Source organism: Castor canadensis, chromosome 2 (genome assembly GCF_047511655.1).
Source record: "Castor canadensis chromosome 2, mCasCan1.hap1v2, whole genome shotgun sequence".
Lineage (NCBI taxonomy): Eukaryota > Metazoa > Chordata > Mammalia > Rodentia > Castoridae > Castor > Castor canadensis.
Window position 1 is genome coordinate 21992776 of NC_133387.1, and position 27122 is coordinate 22019897.

Sequence of the window (27122 nt, forward strand, 5' to 3'; positions counted from 1 at the left end):
CTTCTGTTCCCCCTTTACCATTTCTTACTCAAAGTGAATTATTTACTGTACTTGATATTTATTTTATGACTTGAGTGTTTTCATCACTTAATATTTTTAATCTTAAAAAGGTTATTCTACTTAAACATCAGTTTTTAGTGATTTCTAATGTTTGATCATATGACTAGGCTAAAATTTTTATGATAAAATTTCCTACTATTGGGCCATATCAAATTTGCCCAAATCTCTATTGTTTTCACTTTGCTGTTGCTTTAAATAATGCTACTTGCATCTTGGTCATTATAAATTCATACTTACTTTTCTTAATAATTGCTACAATTGAATGCCTAGAAGTAAAATTGGCCACATGCTAAGATTAACAATAATATTTGTATACACATCCATATATTTACAGCTATTTTATAAATTTTAGTATGCTTAATTTATATTTACTTTTAAAGTTTTATATAAGGAAATTCATTCTTTTTGAAACACAGGTCTAAGTTTTGACAGATACATTCAATTGTGCAATGACCACCACAAAACAGAAAAATACTCATATCCTCATCTTTGAAAATCCTTTGTTTTAGCCCTTGACTTCAAAGTATGTTTATTTTTAATTCTGAAAATGTAAGTAATATAATGCAAGCCACCCATAAACCTTAGCTCAGTATTGTGACTTCTATTGACATTTTGTAGAATACCCTTCTGGTCTTTTTTTCCCTCATTTCAGAAGAGATCATGCTGTCCTTTCTGTTGTAGTCTTTTTCATTTTTACTTTGTATATTTTGCATATATGTATTACTTAACTATTGATTTGGGTTTTGTTTTCTTGCAGTTCTCAACTGTTCTATAATGGACATCTTTGCATATGTTGTAACTACTTCAGAAAAGTCCTAAAAGTAGAGTTTTAGGTCTTAGTTCATATGCACATTTTTAAGACTTAGTACATTTGGTCAGATAAATAAATTATATAGTTATTCTGGCCGGTAGTGTAGAGGAGACCCTGTTTTCCTATATTTTTGCCAATTTTAACTTCTGGAATTTTACATTTTTATCAATTTCACAGATGAGTAATGTAGCCTTATTTTAATTTACATTCTTTGATTTCCTATGCAAGTAGATTTTTTTTTTCATGTGTGCTTGTTATTTTTAATGTTTGTGTGTATGCATTACCAGTCTCTTATTTATGTGTTTTGGCTTTAGGGATGGGGTGGGAGGGAGAAGGGAAGAAAGCTTATTATTTTAAGTGTTCTATATGCTTTCACAGTTATATCTTTCTTTTCCTCTTTGTGTTACTTGCTTACTCTTTTGATTTCATTTTTTTTATTGATTTTGTTTTATGGAGTCTATTCTCTTCCATTTCCTTTTTTTTTTTTTTTCAATCATATGCATAGAATTTGAAGATCTTTTCTGTTTAAATTGTATAGTGATACATATTTTTTTCTTACTTAGCTTTGTCTGTCAGAAATTCTTTCTGCATTATGTTTCCTATTATATTCCTAACAGACTAGTAGGATTTTTTTATGTAGCAAGGAGCCATAGATTATGTCCTTGCATATGAATGCATTTTTATTTAATCTTAGTACTGTAATTGTTTCTATTTATTCATACACTTTAAAGCAGCTTGAACTTTTCATTGAAATCTTGTATTTAAACTATAAGCGCACAATGACATTTAAATCTGTTCCAAGGTATGCGTCTTATCCTATTATTTCCCCATTGCCTTTTTTGTTTGCATTTTAGATATTGCCCATCAAATTTCTCTTTGACATTAGGAAAAAATGGTACTTATATTGTTAAATAACTGTTTGTTTGTTTTTAACATGCTGCAGGATATTGAAGACAAAGTAAGTAACAAAACAACCTACAAATGTGCAAATGGATTGAAGCAAGCTAGACAGAGAGTTGAGTGGACAAATACCCTAATACAGACTAAGCCAAGCTACAAACACTTTGCAGAAGAATGCAGCATATGCAAAGATGGGAATGCCAAAATATAAGTAGTACTCAGGCATGTGTTTAGCATTCACTGAAAAAAATACGTTCATAATTTTTCTAACTCCAAATGATACACGGGCGTCTCTTCCATTAGGGATACAGGCCAATTAAACATAGTTCACGATACCAACAACAGTTCAAGAAATGCATTTTTTAAAGCTAATCTTGAAAAACATCAATCTTTACTATTTTTTAGAGTCAAAATATTTTATTGCTTGTTTTGTTAATTTTGTAAAATAAGATCTTATAAATTAGTACCTAAATTAGTACCTATTCAAATAAATAATTATAATAGTTTTGACTTTTCCCTCCCTCAGACTACTTCTTCATAAATAAGGAAATAGAATAATACATGAATCTATAGGGAGGTTTCACTGGGTAATTTAAGAGTTCGCACATATTGAGGCTTATATTATAGGAATTTTTATGCTGTTGTTCAAGAATGTTAGTAGACATGTATCTTGTTCCCAAAATAAAAATCAAAGTTTTCATGTAAAAAAATATTACTACTTAAAATTACTCTTTGAAAGAGAACTTAAATAATACAATCTGTTGTGTGCTGTATTCTTTTGGACAAAGTAGGACACAGCTGTTACAGTAAAAAAAAAATACAATGCAGTCTCATTCTCACATTTAAATATGGCAATCATCATCATATTAATGTTTTTCTATGGCAGAGACCTAATAGATTGCAAAAATTGTCAGCTTTCTGTACTTAGTTCTAATGAAATTTATACTTGACTTTTGCTTTGCTGTTGCTGGCTTTTCTTGATATAGTATATTCCTCATTTCTTTTTTTAGGCTAGGCAGCTGGAAGAGAAAGACCGGATAATAAAGAAGCAGGATGCATTCTACAAAGAGCAGCTGGCTAGACTGGAGGAGAGGGTATGATTATTTCTTGTCATTGATACTCTTAGCACATCTGCATTTTCCCATATATTTATTTAAAAACAAGTAAATTAGAACTGTAACTGCCTTCCTGGTTAGAAATTAGCCAGGAAATGAAGATGCCAAGCAGATAGGTCATTCTCTCTAGAAATAACATTTGTTCTTTGGTCACTTTTGATATGGTTGTGTTATTGGTTTATTGATTTATTTTACCACTCCCAAACTCCCTCAGATATTGCCCTTATTTGCCTCCGGGTCAAACATTAGACAGCTACTCTCCAAAGATTCTTACATACAGTACTGTCTTAAAGACTATATTATGTTTATGAAAACTGTTTTGCTGGGTGGTCCAATGGCTCATACCTTTAATCTTAGCTACTCAGGAGGCAGAGATCAGGAATTTACTGTTCCAAGCCAGCCAGGGCAAATAGTTTGTGAGATCCTATCTTGAACATACTCAACACAAAAGAGAACTAGTGGAGTAGCTCAAGGTGTAGGACTTGAGTTCAAACCCTCGTACTGCCAAAAAAAAAAAAAATTCTGTTTCAATTGTATTTTTTGCTAAGAAATGAATGTCATTTTTAAAAGTGTTGTGAGAAGGGGATTGGACTTTGATCACATGATAAAGCGAGAGCACACAAGGGAGGTATGAGGATAGGTAAGACACCTAAAAAACTAAATAGCATTTGTTGCCCTCAACACAGAGAAACTAAAACAGATACCTTAAAGCAACTGAGGCCAATAGGAGAAGGGGACCAGGAGCTAGAGAAAAGGTTAGATCAAGAAGAATTAACCTAGAAGGTAACACATGCACAGGAAATCAATGTGAGTCAACTCCCTGTATAGCTATCCTTATCTCAACTAGCAAAAACCCTTGTTTCTTCCTATTATTGCTTATACTCTCTCTTCAACAAAATTAGAGATAAGGGCAAAATAGTTTCTGCTGGGTATCGAGGGGGTGGGGGGTAAGGGAGGGGGTGGGGGGTAAGGGAAGGTGGGAGAAATGAACCAAACATTATATGCACATATGAATAAAAAAAAATAAAAGTGTTGAGAGGAGCCATATAGTAGGAATTAGGGAAAAGACTTAGAATGAAAGAAGTCTATTCACATGGGCCTCCAATTGGACAGACACAGTATGAAGGGAATTAGGACTGAAATGAAAGAACTCAGTACATTTAAGAATGTTTTTGAGCACCTCATTAGCACTCCTGTTCAATGAAGTAGATCTGTTGTGTAGTTTAATTTCATACATATATCATGGGGTTATAAAGTGAGCTCTCTCTTCCTTTTGATTGAGACTCCCTAAAGTTTAGTTTGTTTAGAATATGATAAGAAAGTGATCAAAAAAAAAAGATACACTATAAATTCCATTCATTACAATCATTTATATGTTAAGTGTGTTTGCTCATCTCTGTATGTTACCTGACTGAGTACATCTTGAATATAGGAACCATTTTCTCGTTTTTTCAGTAGATATCTACTTCAGCACTTCATATGTATGAAGCCTTAAGTAGAATAGTTTAAGCAGACATCAGCAATTTCCCCTGTAAAGAGTCTGAGGGTAAATATTTTAGGCTTTGCAGACCACAGGTGGTCTCTGTTGTTGCTTCTCAGCTCTTCCTTTGTAATCTGAAATAAAGCCAGTATGTAAATGAAGGTGGCTATGTAAATATGCAAGTTTGAATTTTATGTAATTTTCAAGTCATGAATGTTTTAAATTATTTTCTTCAACCATTTACAAATCTAAAAACCATTCTTAGGGCTGTATAAAAATAAGTGGTGGGCCACAAAATCCTCATTTAGTGCACAGATGCCTTGCATTCACATCCCGAAAGCAGCATGTACCTACTGCGTAACTTGGAACTTAAATTCTCAGTTTCCTCAGCTATGGAAGGAGGATATAATACTATTTACCTCACTAAGTTGTTAAAATGAGCTTTTACTCATAGAGCATCTAAATAATGTCCAATTCATGGAAACCACTCAGTCCATTATAGCTGTTATTTTGCTTCTGTATTTCTAGTGCACTGTGCCTGATACACAATAAATGCTAGCATTTCTGATATAATTTTACTCAGTACCTGCTTTGCCCCATATAGCCAATGATAATTTCTTTGCCATCAAGTTTTAGTTTGTCAGGTACTTTATGACTTTCTCATTATTTGCTATAGGGCACAAGCAAAAGCATTGAAAAATATTCCCTCATTTCTCATAGATCCACCAGTTTGACTGAGATAATTCAGAGATTTGTACAAGGTACTAAGAGGATTTGTTCTAGGCAAATTATACTTGTCTGCTCAGCGAGGAAAGTGTTTTCTAGACTTAATGCAAATGAACATCAGATGGATACAGTATGCTGAGTCAGTTCATCATGACTAGTATTCTTTTATAAAGGATCTATACATTATTTATGTATTTATATTTATGTACACACACAGTTCTTTCAGATCAGGCTGCAGAGTATTAACTTGTAGGATCATCCAGCTTACTTTGGAATCTAGTTTGCTGTGGCTTAAAAGTAGATACAGACCCATATGTTTCTTTTAACCAAATGAAACCTTCAAGTCAGTACCCAAAGTTGTATTGTTAGGACCCGGAATCCTATTCCCCCGAGAGACAGAGAGCCAGGCGTGAATGCAATCAACAAAGCAGAGTTTATTGGACTGGCTAGCCAGGGTCGAGCTCCCACACGGACACGCAGGACCGGTTAGGAAAGCAAGACCCTGAGCCTCTTAGGGGGAAATCTTATATAGACTGCAGTGGCGTGCATATTTTTGTTATCAACATTAGACAAGCAGGCAGAGCACATCCTGCACGTACTTCACATCTTGCTCGTACCTCACATCTTGCTCGTATCTCACATCTTGCTCGTATCTCACATCTTGCTCGTATCTCACATCTTGCATTCCTCACATTCTATATGCCCTAACTGAGCCCTGCCTCATTGCTTATCTTATCTACATGGGATGTTTGGTACTGGTTTCTCCAACAAGGGGGTTGGGGCCCGCTGAGACCTCATATTCCTTTCATTCCCCCCTTTCTTATGGCCTAAATTGAGGAATCATCCTCGAGAGGATGAAGAGCCTGATATTGTTGGCGGAGGACCAGAAGTTGGATAGTATTAATTCGACTTTTGACAAAAGTCATAAGTCGGTTTAGAATCCAGGGTCCTATGGTAACAAGCAGTAGGATGATTATTATTGGCCCTGCCAGTGCAGATAAAAGGGTAGCCAACCATGGGGACTGGTTAAACCAAGACTCGAACCAGCTTTCCCCTGCCTCTTTTTCTCGTTTTCTTTGTTCCAGGCTCTTTCGAAGTTTAGACATGGAGTCACGAACAACTCCGGTATGGTCAGCGTAAAAACAACATTCTTCCCCTAGAGCAACGCATAGTCCCCCTTTTTGGAGGAACAACAAGTCCAGACCTCGTCGGTTTTGAAGTACTACCTCAGACAGGGAAGTGAGGGATTTTTCTAGGTGGCTAATGGAGGTTTCTATTCTCTCTATGTCTTCATCTATGGCTGCGCGCAGTGAAGACATCCCTTTATGTTGAGTAGCCAGGGAGGCTATGCCGGTCCCTGCCCCAGCCACCCCTAGGCTAAGTAGGGTAGCAATGGTTAGTGTAGAAATAGGCTCTCTCTTCTTTCTCTCACCTGTTCCTATATTCCAGTATGAATATAGACTTTCCTCCGAATGATAGAGGATGCGGGGCAGCACAACCACTATAACACAGAATTCTTTAGAGCTGTTAAACACCTTAGTTGATAGGCATGGGGTGAGTCCGGACCGCGAGCATAGCCACCACCCATGGTCCTTTGGAATTACCCATTTAATAGCATTTCCCCAGGTAGAACTGGCGTTAATAACAGTACATAAGTCCCGTCTGTTCTTTGGCACTTTTCCTAAGCAGGTTCCTTGGCCGTTTACCTGCTGTATGGTCAGACCTCTCTTACGGTCTCCCCAGGAACATTGACTAGGGTTTTCCTCAGATGAGGTATCGTGAGTGGTGTTTAGCCCTATTGCCTCATAGAATGGGGGCCTCACATCATAACATAACCAACAGGAGTTAGTCATGTTAGGGTTGGTGTGGTTTAACGTCAGGAAGGCAGCACCCACTAGCTCCCAGAGGGGGTCTTTAGATGCGGTCATGAGACTGGGCCTCACCAGGGGAGGGCTGGTTTCTGATGGTCTTGGAGTTGTAACATTAGCCCGAGCTATGGTTGAGGGAAGGTGGTGAGTTGTGGAAGGTTGGGGAGATGGCTTTACATTGGGCGGCCTAAGTACCTTATTGGGGCCTACTGCTGTGGACGGTGGCCCTATGGGCTCAATTTTTAATCTGACCACTATGGTCGAGCCAGCATGTCCACCATATTTATAAAATACAAGTCCCCATACCTTACCTTGTATCCACCCAGGGGTGTCCTTCTTGCCAGTTTCAGTGAAGGTGACCTTGATTCTATCTAGATCCGTGGGCTGGCATTTATGGGTGGGTATTGGAATTCTGTGCCCCCTTAATATCCCATTTACAAAGGCAAATTTGACTAGGTCTGATTTTGATATCCCCCATTTCCATTCACTATCATTGGATGTGACACATGCCCATGACCTACAGAAGGAGTATTGTATCCCCCCACATTCCTGGTTCTTTTTGTGGCCGGGGCTGGCATAAAACCCATAACGTCGGGCTGACTCCGGGGCAGTAGACTTGTAGGCAGGATTGATGTCTCTGAAGCAGAACTGAAGCTCCGGCCACCAAGTTCCTATGGGGGCAGTGCGAGTAGTCTCGTTGAGGGTGATATGAGTCTCCCCATCGGTGAGTATCCAGGTTTGCTTATAGGGCTGGTGAGGGTTGGTTTCTGCGAGGCTCCCGCTCTGGGCATTGAGCAAGATCAGAGCGATCAGCCACCCCATCCGTGGCTGCTCCTGAAGGCTCTGCATGTTCCCGGGGCCACAAAAGCTTTAGCTTTAATGGGTTGTCTGGGTGCCGCCGTACAGTCCACTCCTTGACCCCTTCTTGTTTTTGATGATTGGCTCGACGCACGTGGGAGTGGTGGATCCAAGGTCCGATGCCATCAACCTTGAGGGCGGTAGGGGTAGTAAACAGTACAACATAAGGTCCTTTCCATCTAGGCTCTAGGGTTTTGGACTGATGCCTTTTAACCCATACCATGTCACCCGGGACTATGCCATGTTCCGGAGCCGGGTCCCTCTTAACAGCGTGGTATGCTTGAATTAAGGGCCAAATCCGTTGTTGCACTTTAGCTAAAGCCTGCAACATGGTCAGGTAATTTGGGGCCAGATCACCTAGTTCTGGGCTTAAGGTCCTCTGAATGATGGGGGGTGGAGCCCCATACAGGATCTCAAAGGGAGTTAGCCCATGGACATAGGGGGAGTTCCGGACTCGGAAGATGGCCAAGGGAAGGAGCGTCACCCAATCACCGCCAGTCTCCAGGGCCAATTTGGCTAAAGTCTCCTTTAGTGTCCTATTCATCCTTTCTACTTGCCCTGAGCTCTGGGGGTTATATTCACAATGTAGCTTCCAATTGGCCCCCATAGTCTGGGCTAGTCCCTGCAGGACCTTACTAACAAAAGCCGGACCGTTATCTGACCCAATTGCCTCGGGCACCCCATATCTGGGTATGATTTCCTCTAGCAAAGCCTTTGCCACTACCTGACTCGTCTCCTTCTTTGTAGGAAAAGCCTCCACCCAGCCTGAAAAGGTATCTATGAATACCAGCAAATATTTGTACCCAAACTTTCCCGGTTTTACCTCAGTAAAATCCACTTCCCAACTTCTTCCCGGAGCCCTCCCCCGTTCCCGAGTACCTGTATGGTGCCCCTCCCTTCGTCCTGGTTTCATGATTGTGCAGCTGGCACAATCTTCCACAATTTGGCGGACTGCTATGGTCTGGTTCGGAAATCGGAGCTGCGCAGATGTCAACAAGTCTAGTAATTTTCTCCGCCCCAAATGGGTGGACTTATGTAAGTTAGCCAACAGGAATCGTCCGAGTTTTTCAGGCAGAATTAACTTGCCTTCCAAGTCGCTTTTCCATCCGTCTTCCCCTTCTCTAAAGGGGGAGTGGGCTCTCATCCAAGTGAAATCCTCTGTGGAGTATTCTGGTCGGGGGGGTAGCGGAGGGAGCTCTGGGACCGGCACGTCTATCGCCGCAACCGTGGAAGGTTGCCCTGTCTCCATGGGAGGACTCACCATTGCTACTCTCTTTGCTTCTTGATCTGCTCTGTTGTTACCGACAGCTTCCGGCGTCTTGGCAGACTGGTGGCCTGGGACATACATCACTGCCACTGCCTTCGGTTTTTCCACTGCCATTAATAGACGCTGGACTTCGGCTAGGTTCTTTAGATGTTTTCCTTCTGCTGTGCGGAATCCTCTTTCGCGATAGATGGCCCCGTGGACATGGATGGTACCGAAAGCATAGCGGCTATCGGTGTAGATATTGACTCGCTTTCCTTTTGCCCTCTCCAGGGCCTCTGCCAAGGCAATTAATTCCGCTTTTTGGGCTGATGTTCCGGGTGGGAGGGCGCTGCTCCATACCGTATTTCCTTCTTGGTCGACTACAGCTGCCCCTGCCCTTCGGGCTCCATCTTGGAAAAAACTGCTTCCATCCGTGTACCAGTTTAATTTGCAGCCGGACAGGGGGGTATCCTTTAGGTCAGCCCGTACCTGTGTAACTTCGGAGAGGAATTCTTTGCAGTTATGGACAGGTGTCTGCAGTTCCGGGTTAGGCAACAAGGTGGCAGGGTTCAGGATTACGGGATCTGTGAATGTGATCCGAGGGGAATCCAACAAGAGCCCCTGGTAGTGGGTGAGCCTGGCATTCGTCATCCATTTCCCAGGGGGTTGTTTAAGGATTCCCTCCACCGGGTGAGGGGCCGTTACCCAGAGGGCCTGTCCAAAGGTTAGTTTATCGGCTTCTCTCACCAGCACGGCAATGGCCGCTATGATGCGGAGGCAGGGGGGCCATCCTGCCGCTACTGCGTCTAATTTCTTGGAAAAGTATGCCACTGGTCTCTTCCAGGGACCTAGCTGTTGGGTCAAGACTCCTTTGGCTACCCCCTTTTTCTCATCTACAAACAGAGTGAATGGTCTTGTAGGATCTGGCAAGGCTAAGGCAGGGGCCTGCAAAAGAGCGTCTTTTAGCTGATCAAAGGCCTGTTGTTCTCTCTCTCCCCAACTCCAATCTGGAGCTTCTTTGGTGGCCTCATATAGGGGTCTGGCTATTTCCGCAAATCCTGGAATCCAGAGTCTACAGAACCCCGCGGAGCCCAGGAATTCTCTCACCCCCCTAGTGGATGTCGGGGATGGGATAGCCAGAATAGTCTGTTTCATGGCATCAGTCAGCCACCTTGCCCCATCTGCAATCCGATAACCCAAATACGTCACTGACCTTTTACAGATGTGAGTTTTCTTGGCACTTGCCCGATACCCCAGCTCACCTAATTCCGTTAGCAGGTGTTCAGTAGCCTTGATGCACTCTTCTCGGGTTTCTGCCGCTAACAGTAAGTCATCAACATACTGTAATAGAGTGACTCGTGGGTGGCTCCGACGAAAAGGTTCCAGGTCCTGGCTCAGGGCCTCATTAAACAGGGTGGGAGAGTTTTTAAATCCTTGCGGCAGTCTGGTCCAAGTGAGCTGTCCGGATTGGCCCCCATCTTCTTGCCATTCGAAAGCAAATAGCGGCTGACTAATTTCTGACAATGGAATGCTGAAGAAAGCATCTTTCAAATCAAGGGTTGTATACCATACTTGCGAGGGGGGTAGGTGGCTGAGCAAGGTATAGGGATTTGGAACGGTGGGATGAATGTCCTCCGTCCGCTCGTTTACCTTTCGTAGGTCTTGCACAGGCCTATAGTCCCCGCTTCCCGGCTTTCGGACGGGGAGCAGAGGAGTATTCCAGGCAGACTGACAAGGTCGCAGTACTCCTTCCTTTATTAGCCTGTGGATATGAGGGGCTATGCCTCTTCGGGCCTCCTCAGGCATAGGATACTGTTTCACCCGAATGGGGAGAGCAGAAGCCTTCAATTGTATAACTACGGGCGGGAGGTGTTTGGCGAGGCCGGTTCCCGCAGTCTCCGCCCAGGCCGTGGGAAATCTTTTTACCCAATGAGTCATGTCCCCTCCTGGTTCCTGTTGACTCTCAAACAGACGATGCTCGTCAGCCAATGATAGGGACAAGACATGAATCGGGCTCCCTTCTCGATCAGTCACAATTATTCCATCTGGTTCAAAATGGATATGGGCCCCTATTTTGGTGAGTAGGTCCCGTCCGAGCAGGGGAGCGGGGCTCTCAGGGACGACCAAGAAGGAGTGTGTGACCTGGTGTTTTCCTAAGTTCACCTTTCTTTTGGTAGTCCATGTACATAACTGCGTACCGGTGGCCCCCTGAACAACACTTGTTCGTGCCTTGTTCAAAGGTCCATGTGCCTTGTTTAAAACCGAATATTGGGCGCCGGTATCCACCATGAACCCCATCGGCTTCCCCTCCACATGCATTGTTACCCAGGACTCAGGGAGGGGGTCTGAGCCCCGTCTCCTTCAGTCCTCTTCTCCGGCTAGTAGGACTCTGGCCTGCTCTACTGCTCGTTCCCTTTCCCTGTTTTCCCCCGGTCTCCTTCCAAACCCTCTTCTTCCCTTTAACTTAGGACATTCTCTCTTCCAATGCCCCGTTTCCTTACAGTAAAAACAGTGTTCCTTATCCGGGGTCCTGGCGTGGCCCCCTCCTCTGGGTTGGTCCCGGACACCCGCTAGGAAAATACGAGCCATTTCTCTCTGTTGCTTTCGGTTTTCCTTAGCCTGGAACTCCCGGTCCTCCTTTCTCAATTTCTCCTGGGCTTCCCTGTCTTCCTTTCTCTGTCTTTCCTCCCTTTCTTCTGGAGTTTCCCTAGCGGTAAAAACCTTTTCTGCTACCTGTAGCATTTCCCTTATAGTCATCTCCCCTAAGTTTTCCTGTTTATTGAGTTTTCTCCTAATGTCTGGGGCTGCCTGATTAATGAATGAGAGTACCACAGCAGACCGGTGGAGGTCCGCCTCAGGGTCAATCGGGGTGTACTGACGGTATGCCTCATAGAGGCGCTCTAAGAAACCGGCTGGGCTTTCGTTTTCCCCTTGAATGACTGCTTTTACTTTTGCAAAATTGGTGGGCCTTCTAGCGGCCGCTCGGAGACCGGCCATCAGAGTCTGGCGGTAGATCCGAAGACGCTCCCTACCTTCTGCGGTCCCGAAATCCCAATCAGGCCGGCGTAGGGGAAAAGCCTCGTCTATGGCCGGTTGGAGAGTTGTGGGTCTCCCATTATCCCCCAAGACATTCTTCCTCGCTTCGTTGAGGATGCGCTCTCGTTCCTCCGTCGTAAAAAGAGTATTGAGCAGCTGATGACAGTCATCCCAAGTGGGGCGGTGTGTATGCATGATGGACTCCAGGAGATCTATGAGACACTTGGGGTCTTCAGAAAAGGGCGGGTTCTGCGTCCTCCAGTTATATAGATCACTGGAGGAGAAGGGCCAGTACTGAAACTGTTGCCCTCCTCCCGGTCCCCCTTGGCCCACCATCCGGACTGGAAGTGTAGGGACAGTTTCCTCCCCCTGTGTTGATGAGGGGGGCCCGTCTTCCCCCTCCCTTTCCCGGATCCCTCGGGGGCGAAGTCTTCGACCCATTCCTCCTCCTGCTGCCAGTCCTGTTGAGGAGGATGAGGAAATTTCCTCCTCCGGGGCACTGGCTTGGCCAGGGGGAGTCATGTATGGAGGCGGCCGATCTTCCTCTGCCCCTGCGAGGGATGGGTAAAGGGGGGAACTCTCTGGTAAGACCGGAGATGGTGAAGGAGATGCCCTAATTTGAGGACCGGTCAAGGTGGGAAGAGGAAGTTTTTCCTCCTCCTTTATGACCAAGGCCGGCGTAACTGGGGTTTTAGCCCCGGGGGCCGAACTGGAGGGGTGGGTCAGAAAAACTGTTAACCAAGGGGGAGGGCTCCTCACCAGATCCTCCCAAACCAAAATGTAAGAAACTTGGTCTGGATGGCCTCGATTGTCTGGCTGAAAAATGACTGCTTTAACCTTAGTGATCAGGTCTAGGGAGAGGGAACCTTGAATGGGCCACCCGACTCCAAAGGTGGGCCACTCTGCAGAACAAAAGGTGTCGAACTTACCTTTCTTGATGACCAGACCCGCATTTAAGGCCCTTTCTTTAACTTCTGGAAAGTGAGAAAGGATCAGAGACTTTGGGGTTGTTTGTCCCTGTCCCATTGTGGAAGGAGACTCAAACACCAAGAGAGATAGAACAAAAAGGGTAAAGGCAACAATAATTCCACACACATACAACACTCTCCAGCACTCGCTCGGACCGGTCCTTCTCTCACACTGGTGCGCACCCCATTCAACCTCCTCACCGTCCAACTGGGATATCAGGCCGAAAGGCGTCCACTTGACGGGTGGTCGGTCGACTAGCTCAATTAGTTCTTCACCTGGCGCCAGGGTTCCTAAAATGCTCGAGCCCAAATGAGAGGAAAGCCTCTCCCAATAGGACCCTGTGGTCCTCCTTGCGAGATTCCCAGAATGAATCTCCCTGGGGATTGGCCGAATCCCCGCCGCGGCCCAAATGGAACACTCAAGTTCCTCCAAATGAGGGTCTGGGATCCCCTCCCAACGCCTAGGACTTGGGATCGCCCCTGCTTTCTCGCAGGCAGGTTCTGTCTCTCGAGAAAATGAAATCTCGCTGGGGCCTCCAAATGTTAGGACCCGGAATCCTATTCCCCCGAGAGACAGAGAGCCAGGCGTGAATGCAATCAACAAAGCAGAGTTTATTGGACTGGCTAGCCAGGGTCGAGCTCCCACACGGACACGCAGGACCGGTTAGGAAAGCAAGACCCTGAGCCTCTTAGGGGGAAATCTTATATAGACTGCAGTGGCGTGCATATTTTTGTTATCAACATTAGACAAGCAGGCAGAGCACATCCTGCACGTACTTCACATCTTGCTCGTACCTCACATCTTGCTCGTATCTCACATCTTGCTCGTATCTCACATCTTGCATTCCTCACATTCTATATGCCCTAACTGAGCCCTGCCTCATTGCTTATCTTATCTACATGGGATGTTTGGTACTGGTTTCTCCAACAAGGGGGTTGGGGCCCGCTGAGACCTCATATTCCTTTCAGTATCATTAATAGAAAGGAAGGCTATCGGTAAATCTTATGGAATCATTCCAAGTATGGTCCCTGAGATACCATTACCATCTGCTGTGAGCTAGGCTAACAACACAGTAGCTGTGTACATTGTCACTTTTTCATGACTCATCATCTTTTACTTCAAGTATCCATTTTCCTTGGCTTGAGGCAAATTTCTTTTGCCAGAGGCTGCAGAGCATTCAAAGCACATTCAGTTCTTTAATAAAGCTTTGTTTGCTTCTTGTGATTTATTTAAATAAACTCTTTTATCAATTAGGTAATTCCCATGTGTCAATGCAGCTTTCTTCTCCAGAGAAAGTCCTCCAGACTAGATTAGTATATAAATTATACTAATTTATATTATCTAGTTGCTAATTATTAGTCTATACTAATAATTACTGCAAATTAGTGGCTCAAGTGGTAGAGCACCTGCTTAGCAAGTGCAAGACCCTGAGTTCAAACCCCAGTACTGTTCCTCTACCCCCAAAAGAAATTAAATGGTACTGATTGTAGCATTAGTTCTTTGGTTAGTAAGTTACTTTTTTTCTGGTTTCTAATGTACCAGGATTCTGAAATAATTTTCTCATTTCACTAACGTGAGCTATAATGAGTATAATTATCCAGATACCAATTTTACCCTTCTTATAACCAGTTTTCAAAAGCAACAACTCTTTTCTGAGAAAGAAGGTCAAAGCCATTTGAAAAGTTTTCCAAGTCCTTATTTCCTATGCTGTCAAATGTTGCTGACTTATCAAACAACATTGTCATTGATGCGAAGTAAACTTCTAACTTTTAGAAGCAATAGAGATGTCACATTTAGGTGTATATCCTGAAAGAGACATGGAGAATAGTAATTTCTGATTGGTGATTTGCTGATAGCAAATCCAGAGCTGCTGAAGTCTTGAAAATGTTTTTATGGGGTTTTCGCAAGTTCCTCAGAGAATTCTGCTTTTTTGTTTTCTTGTTACTGAGGCATAATTGTCAAATAAATCCATATGCCTCTCTTTGTTATATTTATAATAATTATGACTAGTATGTGTGCTTACCTTATAAACTCCTTGAGGCCCAAGCTCATAAGTGTATAACTTTTAACTTTATACTAAATGTTTGGATTTTTCTGTTCCTTAAATGTTTTAATAATTGAAATCTATCTTCTGTGACAGTCAAGTTTATCTTTGACTATTTTGATATTATAAGATCATCATTGTTATAGTAACTAATAGTAACACTTATTGAGCATTTGTGTTATGCTAGACATTTTGCATGAATTAGTGGTGGTGTAAGAACCTCATAAAGCTCTCTATCCTATTATTTTTGGTGAAGATCCTGAAACATAAAATAACTTGCCCAAGAATATGTAGCTAAAACCTAATTGATTGGGATTTGAGTAGCTTCCATGCCTGATCTCTTAGCCAGTATCAGTGTTATATTTCTTTGTTTTTTGAATTATAAATTTTTATGTATTTTGCTGTACTGTGGATTGAACTCAGGGTTTCGCACAGGCTAGGCAAGTGCTCTACCACTTGCACCACACTGCCAGCCCAGTACTATCTTTAGTATGTACCAGTTCTGTACTACTTTTACATCATGGCTGGGTATGGTGCTCACTTCTGTAATCCCAGCTACTCGGCAGGTAGAAATCAGGAGGATCACAGTCCAAGACCAGCATAGACAAAAGTTAGCAAAATCCCACCTCAACAAATAAGCAAGGCATGGTTTTTGTCCTTAATCCTACTTTTGCTACAGGCAAAATTAGATTTGTAGTCTGAGGTGGGTCCCAGGCAAAAGTACAAAACCTTATCTGAAAGTAACTAAAGCAAAAAAGAACTGAAGGTGTGGCTCAAGTGTAGAGCACCTGCTTAGCAAGTGCAAGGCCCTGAGTTCAAACCCTAGTACTGTTCTTCTACCCCCAAAAGAAGTTAAATTGTGCTGATAGTAGCATTAGTTCTTTGAGTAGTAAGTTACTTTCTTCTGGTTTTTACTGCAACTGTTTAGGTCCCAATGTTATAAATGAATTATTGCTACCTCATAACCTGTGTTATGCATTCAAAGATGCAAAATTTTCTCCTCAGGATTTGGCACTTCCAGGGAAATGTTGACCAAAAGAAAGTGAATAAGGTCTATTACCTAGCAGCAGCAGTGTGATACTGCTAAAAGTTATTTTAATAGCAAGTTGTGCTTCCTTCACTTTGAATTAGAAATGTGTTTGCCTTTTGAGCAGCCTGAAATTTTTTTTAGGTGTTCATTCATTTGCTCATACTTTCATAGTGTTGCTATGGAATGGTCATCTCATCCTGACTACTAGAAGTTAAAAAACATGCTTTTTTACACTTTTGCTGTGTTGTTTCAATGATTATTTTAGCAGAGCCTGGATTGTTTGCCTGTTCTTCAGGAGAATGTGTTTTTTCCCATGGTCTGTTGGTGATGGGGGAGGGAAGTAAGAGGATGGATCTCTGTTGGAGTACAAGAAGGTTGAATACAAGTTCTCCCAGGGACTGTCTAGGATGAAGGCCCTTGTCTCCCCAGGACATCTTGAAGATTTGTCCTCTTTGAAGGCTGATGTGTTTTGCATGTATAACTTCTCGTTTAGAAGCTTGAATTAGTTTGTTCTACTGAATCCACTTTTCTCCTGGCCTCCTTAAGTATGGTAGGGTTTGGCACAACACAAAGGTTTACATAAAAGCTCTGGTAGCTTGAGGAGCTGAGGGAGAATTGGGGGATTTAATGAGGTAGTTATAATGCTGAGATCAACCTTGTCATGTGACACATGCTGCTTTCAGTTTACAGGGTTCTGGATTTCAGCAGCTATATGTATAGCCCTCTAGAATTGCGAGAGAAAGGGAATCGCTCAAGCTGGTCAAAAGAGAGTAGTAATGCAGAAGAAATGTTGAAAAATAAATTGCCATTAAAGATAAAAGTACATTACAAGTTTCACATGTGGAGAGAGTTGCTAATTAAATTCTTAGGTCATGCATACATCAAATGAGCAGTTTTTAAGGTTCTCAGTTATGGTGGGTGACATATCTTCTATTGAATCATAAAGTCCTAGGCTTGTCTGTGTGATTTATTGGCTTTTTCATTGCATGACTTCATTGTCAGTTAGTATTTTTGTTTCTGTGTTCCTCTGTGGAAAGCTTGAGGCAAACGATGTCAACAATGACAATAAAGAGTGCCAACAACAGAACAGGTTATTGTCAGCCCACTCCTTCTAATTATCATTCCTTAGGGGGAAAAATTCTGTATTTTTATTACCAGATAAAGACTTACTATAAAATATTTCAGTGAGGGAAGTTGGGTTAGTTTAGCACAGGATAGAATCACAGATGCCTAACATCTGATACACTAAAATATAAACAATTTTTTTGGGAGGGATAGGGAGATAACTTAATAAAATTGGTTTATAGGATTTAAAAAAAAATAATGTGCTTTCCAAAAAGTTATCCATGATTTTAAGACAGTGGGATCTTATTTTGGCCATGGAATGTGAGATTGCAAACCCAACACAGTAGTTAAAAACAACTTTCTAGTAGATCGTGCCTGTGTAGGTTATGCTAGTTTGCACTTGCCTTCCTACAGTGATGTATTATCCCTTTGACTCTTGGAAATTTTGTGCTAGCTTTCATTCATGTTGAAATCAGCAGATTTCCTGTGGTTTCTGTAGTTACTGAGAGTTGCAAAAATAGTGACGAAGTTCTCTAGTCCACAAGTTTGCACAATGAAGGCAATAGAAGCCAATGTCACTTTTAATTGCAGGTAGCAGAGATTTCAATAAAGCTGCTTGGAGCATTTACATTGTTACTGTCAATTTTTTACCATTAAAAATGATGATGATTCAAATAAATGCATTTAGATATTAATTATTAGGTAGAAAAATTAGGCCCAGTATCACTGTATCTTTAGCTAATATAATTGGCACAGCTATTTATAACTTAGATGCAAAGACTGAACCACTTTGTACTCTTACCTACTTTCCTAAAGGAGGTTTATTATTGTAGATATTTTCAAAAGTAGCAAGCCATAAGATGTTTTCCCCCCTTCCTATTTCATTCTCTGGGGAAATAAATCAATACAGTTTAGTGGATGTGGGGGTCTTATCCTTAATTCATTATTTAATAAATCCTCCAGTGCATTGGCTTTTCTGTTAACCTCTTCGAAATTTCAAGCAGGAAATGTGGTTTGAGTAACCCTGAATTGCTTTTTTAAAATCTGGCTTTAGGGATATGGTTCTTACAGTTTTTTTCTGGGGTGAGGTTTAAGAGTGTATCTTGCTAAAAATGATCCCTTTAATTGGAGCCAGTTCTTCTGTGTACAACTTTAGAGGAAAGATTTGCATATCACGGGATCAGCACTTAATTTGGGGCTCTATTTACCATGTCGGCTGTCAAGATGTATTAACCTTAAGGTAAGATGAGAACAGGGAGTACAAAGCTGTGAGCGGATGGCACACAGTACACCAGGTATTAAATGGCATTATCCGTCCTGCTTGCTACAGTAAATAGGATTTCACTATTATGATGTGTCAGGGCTTTCAGTGAAATCAAATTTACAAGACACTAAACTGCCGTCCTCACTGCTGAGCAGCTTTATTCTGGGATCTTACTTTCATATTAATCCTGTTGGTAGGAAATACTTGCACCAATTGTTCATAGAAATTATAATTTAATGATTTCTTCCTTTTCTGTATTCAGAGATTAGAATGGACCACTGGGCTTTGCAGTGATAGCTCCAGGGCTCTGCAAAAGAGATAATATAGAGTTCAGCTTTAAAGCCCAGTATTGTCTCTTGGTGAGTGCTTGTAATGATCATACACACAAAGATATGAACAATATGAGTTACCTCCTTTCTCTACTCTGCATATGTCCCTTACCTTTTGAAAGACTATTCAACAAAATAATCTAATTCTGTTTACTTTGATGGGTTTTTTTTCTTTAAAAAAATGCATGCCACTTAAGTAGGAAAAGATAAGGTAAGAAATAAAATGTTATGAAATTCAGGGAAAATTAATTCCAGTTTTGAGATTTCCGTATGTTTTGAGGAAGCTTAGCAAGCACTTCTATTTGAAAAACAATTAATTTCCTTTCCTTTCTTTGGAATCTTTTTTGCTATTGATGAGACTATTGCAACCAGAAAGCCATTCTGTTTCCTTTGTATGAGATTGAGCATGGGCTAAATCTTTTGAATTTTCTTCACATCCAATTTGAAAATTAGTGATTGTTTTGCTTCTTGATTTCTTGTTCATTTATAAGTTTCAAATGAACTCCATTGAAGCAGATCAGCCAATGCTTATTTCCCTATTTTGCTGACTGAAAAATTAAAATACATGAGTATTAAATTTTTTAAAGGAAATTGCAAGGCTTGTGTTAGAAAATGCTCTTCAATCCCAGTTTAATGTTCAGACCACAAGACAGCTGTGACTCTGTAAGGGATTACATTTCAACACATTAGCTTCAGTTAGAAAGACATATTTGGTTATTAAAACATTTGCAAATATTATCTCATAATATCACCCAATAAGAAATGCTGATATCCATCCTTGGCATACAAAGCAGGTGTGTACAGTGAGGGCAGTGTTTAATGAAGGGAATCCAAATCTAACTTAATCATCAAGACTAAGATAAGATTTTAACCTCGGTCATTCTTAGTGGGAGAGGGCTATAGAAAATCATTCACATTCACAATTCATTCAACAATGTATATTAATCTCCAGCAGTGAACCAGGCACTCTACATAGATGTGGTGACAAATACAAATGGCACAAATTCTCATGAGTTTCTGGGGCAGAGCTTTTCATTGGCACAGTGGACTCATGGAGACTGTACCAGGTGATTATTGTCCAGAGCAGAAAGTGTGTGTGAAGAATATCTGCTACTTTAGTCTTTAAAGGTCAAAAGATCATAGGATTTAGAGGGAAGTTTAATGGGTTGGAAAGATCCACCAGACTAAATTCTCAAATAAAGACCCAGTGCCTAATGTACTGTGTTGCTCCAAATAGCTCTCTCTAAAAATAAATGATAAATATGTAGGTTGCAGGAAGACAGGACTAGTTCTTTGACCACTGTGATGGTGCCTGGCATATGTTACTCACTGGATACATTTTTTAAATTAATGTCTCTATCAGGGAATGGAGTTAGTTCCACAGCCAAATAATTTTGAGGACTGTTAAGTTTAACTAAGCTGAACATACTTCTCTACAGGACTTGTCAGAGTTTATACACCTTCATACCTTGCAAGATGAGGGTTCTATGTGCCATGTGTTAGAATTAATTTGAAACCATAGACCCTTTTCTAGAACCATTCATTCACCAATCCTAGTATGTTATCTTGAGTTTTACATATTCCCTGCATAATGCCACTACCCACATTTTTTGTGTCCTTGATTTGCATCCTAGGATGTAAAGGTAGAGAAGCATAGAATTCCATGCACAATTCCTACTCTGAATGCTTCAAGGATTTGCAGGCATTTTGGGATTGTCTCCCTGTACTCTGTTGCAGAAAGGTAGACAGTTGAGAAAGAGGCCTAGTTAAGCAGGCTGGAGCTTGTATGGGCTAGGTTATATCTCTCTCGTTCTGAATTTTCTTCATAATCCTTGGACTCTCTAAAACTATGTCCCATAATATATGTCATTTTTGTATTTATGTGCATATTCCTGACTCATGCTTGCATTGTAGCATCCTCCCCAGAAGTGGGAGCCATTGGTTTCACATAGACCGTACCATATGAGAATTAAGAGTCATACCCATAAACCTAAGAGGTAGACATTCTTCTCTATTTTAAAAACTCAGCAAAATACTATCAAATATTGAGGTTCTTTATAGGGATTTTCTTCTCTTTCATGAAATGAAATAGGAGGGTAATCAAATTGTGAAATATTTAATTATCTCTATAGGCCTTTAAAAATACTCCCACCAGTGTTGCCAAGATATAGAGCTGGCAAGGCAATCATGCGATGTATCAATCAATACCTTTTCCTGAAGGGCCTCAAGTTTTCTGTGAGCCTGCCATAAAAGTAGCAGAGCTCACTGTTACTTTGTGAGGTTATGGTGAAGTTTGTTGCCATAGGTCTAGGACTTCTTTGTACCTTGAAAATAGAATAGGTTAGATGATGAAAATCAGTGATCATGTGCTTGGTAATGTAATTTGCTTTAGACAGAATTTAGAACTAGACCTCAGAGAACGTGGTAGAATGGTACAGTGCTCCAGGTTTAGTGCTTATGAGAGCTTTCATAGACTGGGGACCAGTTTTGTTCTTGGCTATATCCACAGGACCAAGCCCAGTGTTTGGCACTTACTTAGTATATACTTGGTGAGTATTTATTGAATAAATATGTGAATATTTATTGAATAAATAAATGTTTTCAGCAGGTCACAAGGACCTGTATAGTTTAGGGGAGAGTTCTTCCAAGTTGATTGTGGCAGCTCCTTCAGTGTACACCTTATCCATCAGTGCAATTAATATTTTAAGCAAACTTTTGAAATAAATCATCACCTAAGTGATGTTCTTTCCCATTATTTTTACATAATTTGCAGGGGATATAGAATCAATTCTATTCACAAGCCCACTGCTAAATAGAATTCCCAATTTTATGCATTATGTCCAAACCTCACTTCTGGTGATAGTGCTGCTGGGTACCGTACACTGTGGACATCCGTGTTTGTTCCAGGGCTCTTGGCAAGGGAATACAGTATTATCACATCATCAGTATCGTCTTTATAAGAGTTCAGGTTGAAAATCCCTTATCCAAACCACAAAATAGGATTGTTTCAGATTTTTTTTTTCTTCCAGATTTTGAAATAGTTGCATGAATATAGTGAGGTATCTTGGGGTTTAAACCCAACTCTAAACACAGAACTCATTTTTTTCATAGATACCTTATACACATAGTCTAAAGGTCATTTGATACAGTATTTTTAGTGTACTTACGTTTTAATTGCAGCCCATCATATAAGTCAGGTGTGTAGTTTTCCACTTGTGAAATTGTGTCACTGCTCAGAAAATTTCTAATCTTGAAGCCTTTGGCATTTTTGGGTTTAGGGATGTGCAATCTGTACCTTCTATGGAGGGAGATTCTCATAGGCCAGGAAGTGCTGGAAATGATTTGATAGAGTATTGTATTTTATCCCCAAAACAAGCCTTTGGGGAAAGGTATTTTCTCTCTTTCTTACCTAGTCAGTTGTTGATTTTGTTTTGAGGGTCAGAGGCCTTGAGTAACTTGCCTATGCAGTTAGGCCTTTTCATTCACAGCCCCAACTTCTGGGTGATCACCTGTGGACTAAACTTTACTCCTCTGAGGAGCTGGAGAAAAGAGAAGCTGATTCTGTAAATACAATGGAAAAGCTATAAGCCAAGCTAAGTCAATGGTGATGAGACTTAGTGTGCTGGCAAGAAACAAACCTCTGAAGTAGCCCTTGAACCACACTGTTGATATAGCCTAGCCTGCTTAACCTATTGCTGAGATTGTATTAATATAGAATCTTTTGGCAGAACTTCCTGCAGACTTATATTATAGCCACACAAATATGAGTTTGTGGTCATTTGCCTTTTTAAAACTTGTTTTAACTCGCTAGTTTCAGGCCACAGATGTTTCTCCTATCTCTGCCTCAAAATTAACTTCAGTGATTAGTCTCAGTAAATATACCACCAACTCAACTACTCTTCAGTCTCTACTACTTTATTTTCATTCTTGTCAGATTCTTTTCCCTATGTTGCTTCACAGTTGCTACTAACAAATCCCCAAGTTTGGTTGCTAACTCACTCCTTTCTTTCTTCCCTTCCCCTTCCCCTTTCCCTTCTTCTCCCCCTTCCCCTTTCCCTTCCCCATCTCCTTCCCCTTCCCTTTCCCTTCCCTTCCCCTTCCTTCCCTTCCCTTCCCCTTCCCCCTTCCCCCTCTCCTTCTGCTTCCCTTTCCCTTTCCCTTCCTTTCCCATCCCCTCCCTTCCCTTCCCTTCCCTTCTTCCCTTTTGTCCTTCCCTTCCCCTTCCCCTCCTCCTCCCCCTTCTCCTTCCCTTTCCTTCTTTTGTCCCTCCCTTCCTCCTTCCCTCTTTCCTGCCTTCCTTTCTTTTCTCCCTCCCTTCCTTTCTTCCCTCCCTCCTTCTCCTCCTTCCTACAGGGTCTCATAGTATAGCCCAGGCTGGCTGCAAACTTGTGATCCTCTTGCCTCACCTTACTGAGTACTAGGACTTACAGATGTGTGCCACCATGCCTGGCTCATAAACTTTTTGCCTCTTCTTAGCATTAGTATTTCTACAACTTAACCATATTGTGGTTTCCATGTTGCCTAGATGGCCTGTCTGTGACATGAAGTGTAGGGAGTAAAAGTAGAAAAGTAGAGGAGTACAAGGCTGAGAGGAAAAGATCTGAAGGTTATCTAATTGTGTGTGTGTGTGTGAGTGTGTGTGTGTGTGTGATCCAGTTGTTGAGAAGATCTGTTTATACTATAAGATAAAATGTAACAAGAGCTATGCTTCTGTAGTTAAAGAAAAATAATACATAGTGAATTGTGAACTATATTCTCTCATGGCGTAGTTGCTGTAAATTACAGAAATTTGGCAGGCAGCCCTAGAACTATTTGCTAAAATTCAATAGTGTATAATTAAAGATAGAGACTGTCATTTCCCTGTTGGGTACATTAAAAAATTATATTATGTGTCATTTAGATTTGACTCTGAACCCATTTCCCAAAAGAATAATGCCAGAAAGACAAAAGGGTAAGTATTTTAGTCTAAATAGAGATTCAAGTTATATAAAGTAACTGAATTTATAGGAATATAAAAAAGAAAAGCTATTTACACTTTAGCAGTTTTATGAGTAACTGTGCCAAAGACAGTTTTTGAATGAATATTGCTTTAGAAGTAGCCAAATGGAAGCAGTGGTGATTATGATGAAATTCTGCGTTTCCAGCATTGCCAGACAATAAAACAAGATTGCTGATATTTTAAACCTCTCCAGACTGACAGTTTAAACTAATATTTGTACAACAGCCTGGATAATATGTTAATGAAATTACGTATTTTATAGACACCCAAGAGTTTACTGCTCCTAGGAACTTGACCATTCATCTCCTATAGAAGCATGTCTTATTTCAGACAGGGAAGTGGAAACCTTGGAGGTGGAGGCTTTAAAATTGATTTTATATAGCTGGAAAAAGAAATAATGGTAGTGTTTTACCTAATCATTGTTTTTATCTCCTTCTAGACAAGTGAATGATGAATATTTGTCTATTTAGGTTGTTAGGACTGATAGATGTTGTGGCCCTCCCAAATGATTTAAAATCATGACTTAAAATAATGAATACTTTGAGTATTATTTATAAGTTTTTTATGAAAACCAAGCAAATAGTAGAATTTCATGAGTTTTATTTCTATGAAGGATGGATGGGTGTGCAACATCATGTTTAGATTAATTTCTGTACCAATTGAAGCATTGTTTTCTTTTTGTTTGTTTTTGTTTTTGCACTATTGGAGCTTGAACTTAGAGCCTCACACTTGCTAGGTAGGTGCTCTATCAATTGAGCCACTCCACCAGCCTTGCTATACCAGTTGAATGGAATTTTCAGTTAAACTCACTTGACTTGTTTTATCAAGGAATGCTAACTTGCTGATTCTTTCTATCAATTTTCATACATCCCCAATGTTGTAAAGCATTAGTTCCCAAGTACTTTTACTCTGATCATTTCATAATTACCTGAGATAGTTAAGAATAACCCCAAGCCTCAGAATCTTAGGATGGATAGGATTAGATGATTCCTGTATGCACCAACAACTTTGAGACCTCCTCCCCCAAAGGATCCTGACGTAAATATAATGACATCAAAGACAAAACAGATGTGGGTTCAGATATTAGACTTCCTACTTATCAGCTGTTTGTCATTGGAAACATTATATAATCTGTTTGACTCTCAGATTTCTCATGGGTAGCCTGACCTTCATGATATACTTCCTGTTGGTGTAGAGATTGAACAAAACATTATATGTGAATTTATATGTACATTGTTAGGTTAATATCAGCTCTTATTATTAGCATCAGCAGCATCTGGGAGCTTGATAATTACATAGCTATTTGAGGTAGCTTTTTTGAGGAAGAGAAAAAAAACCTAAAACAATAGAGAGTTGAATTTTATTTTAAATAATTATGTATTTTTTTGCTATGTTAAAATAGTATGTTGAATTTTGCCCAAAATGAATCATTCAATCATCTGTAGCAATATTTTTATAATAGAGAAATGATAATTTAAAATTTTTCACATTTCTTATTTATCACTTTACCTGATAAAATGGAATTTTTTTTTATTTTGGTAGATTTTGCACATGAGGAATAGTAACAACCTGATATGGTAGTATGTGTATGTGTAGGTCTTTCTGTCATCCTCCATCTTTTGAGCAGAGGCTGGTTGTACTTTTTATCCATTTTGTTGAATAAATATCAGCCTAGCTAATGGGTGGGAAATTTTAAAAACAAACAACAAATAGGTGTTACTGAGCTATCACTTTTCTATGTTTAAAATGGTTTATTTACCATAAACCCTGTGATATTGCAATAGTAGAGTCCAGCTTCTCCAGACCAAGGAATGAGTCCCACAAAAGAAGAAGCCAAGTTCTAGAGAGCGTGGCTGTGAAGCTTGGTGATACCAGCTGGAAGGAAGTTGCTGTCTGTAGGAAATTCTGTACATGTGGCCTTCTAATGATATGGCATGAGCATGTCAAGTATTAGTTTTTGGGTTTTGTTTTAAACTTCTAGTGAAAGTCTCTAATTTAGGAAATCAATAAGGAATAAAAACTCATTCTTTTTAGTGTGATATTTGGGCCAGCCTTGCAAATTTTTTTTTGTTTTGTTTTAATATCAAGTAAGAAGTACAAAATAAGTTTACATTTCATCTTCCATGTTACCCACTCAAATGCAATGGATGACAAGGAGGAGGAAGCATGAAAGCATGGATGTGGTCACCAGGGTTGTAATGGGTAAGAGCCAGGAGACACGGGGGAAAAACCCAGAATGGCTAGTCCTTGACAGCCACTGCTCTCCCAGTGATGTGATGCATGATTAAGACTATTCCTGGTTAAAAGGTCTTTCCTTGAAAAATGAGACTCTTACTTTGGATTATATTCCTGGTCAGCAGAAAACATATCTGGGTTCATGGCTTTAGGAAAATGACGGTGGGATATTGCTATTGATATTATAAGTTTCATTTCTACTGAAAAATGTAGTAGGTCAGATGTAACTCTGTCAGGTCTCATCTTTTCTACAGTTTATGCAAGAGTCTATTAAAAGTACCCACCAAAGAGCAAAACCACCAAACTCCTTTTAATTATAAAAGTAAGGATCTCAGCATATTGTTAGCCAGCTCAGAGAAAAAATTCACAGTAGGCAGTGTTATCTTTCTTAAGATGGACTTTTTTTTAATAAGTTCTTATTTGACTAATCTTGAGATTAGGGAATTGTCATTAAAGTTAAATGAGGAAATGTGTTAGTCTAAAAATTTCTCCATGCAATAACCATCTAAAAAGATCTTTCCATATAAATCTCTAATATCGTTCTCATGTAATTTAATTTTTATATTTTCTTCACAACTTCCCATTGACATTTGTGTATCTGCCTAAAAAAATGAATATTAGTTCATCCTCTTCAGTTATCTTTCATATCCATAGGTGTTATATTTTTAATCCCTGAAGTCCAAGTGTGTTATAATGACTAAAGTATACACTTGTTATAATATAAATTAAAGATTAAACTCAGTTTCTTAATTATGGGTGAATGTCCTTTTATTTGAATATATTACAGTGTCACGATAAAGGTATACACAACTGTTTCAAATTGTTTTTTGTTCTTATTTTCTCTGTGGCACAAAATGTGGTAAAATACTGAAAAACACGCTGCCATTAAAAAAAATTTCCCATAGCCTATTTTGTATAATCTACTTTCTGGATTCTCACACACACACACACACACACACACACACACACTATTCCAAATAAAATCATTTCTCTTTTGAGAAAAGTACTTTTTTAGAAGTTTATCCATACAGCAGAACAGGGCGTTGGTAGATAATATTTCTGCCTTACATGTCTCATCATTCGTTTT

The 27122-nt window shown here is 40.4% G+C and overlaps 1 protein-coding gene across 4 annotated transcripts in view; it reads left to right on the forward strand.

The window, feature by feature from the left end:
* The window catches only part of Chchd3 (coiled-coil-helix-coiled-coil-helix domain containing 3), a 290446-nt gene that overhangs the window by 181997 nt on the left and 81327 nt on the right, over nucleotides 1–27122 (forward strand). For 2 of the 4 annotated variants that reach the window (XM_074062814.1, XM_074062832.1), the window contains exons 5-6: nucleotides 1815–1829; nucleotides 2782–2865. In XM_074062814.1, coding sequence (XP_073918915.1) covers nucleotides 1815–1829; nucleotides 2782–2865 — 99 coding nt within the window. The remainder of the gene's footprint in view (nucleotides 1–1814; nucleotides 1830–2781; nucleotides 2866–27122) is intronic. The other 2 variants (XM_074062823.1, XM_020162284.2) reach the window with 1 other exon arrangement.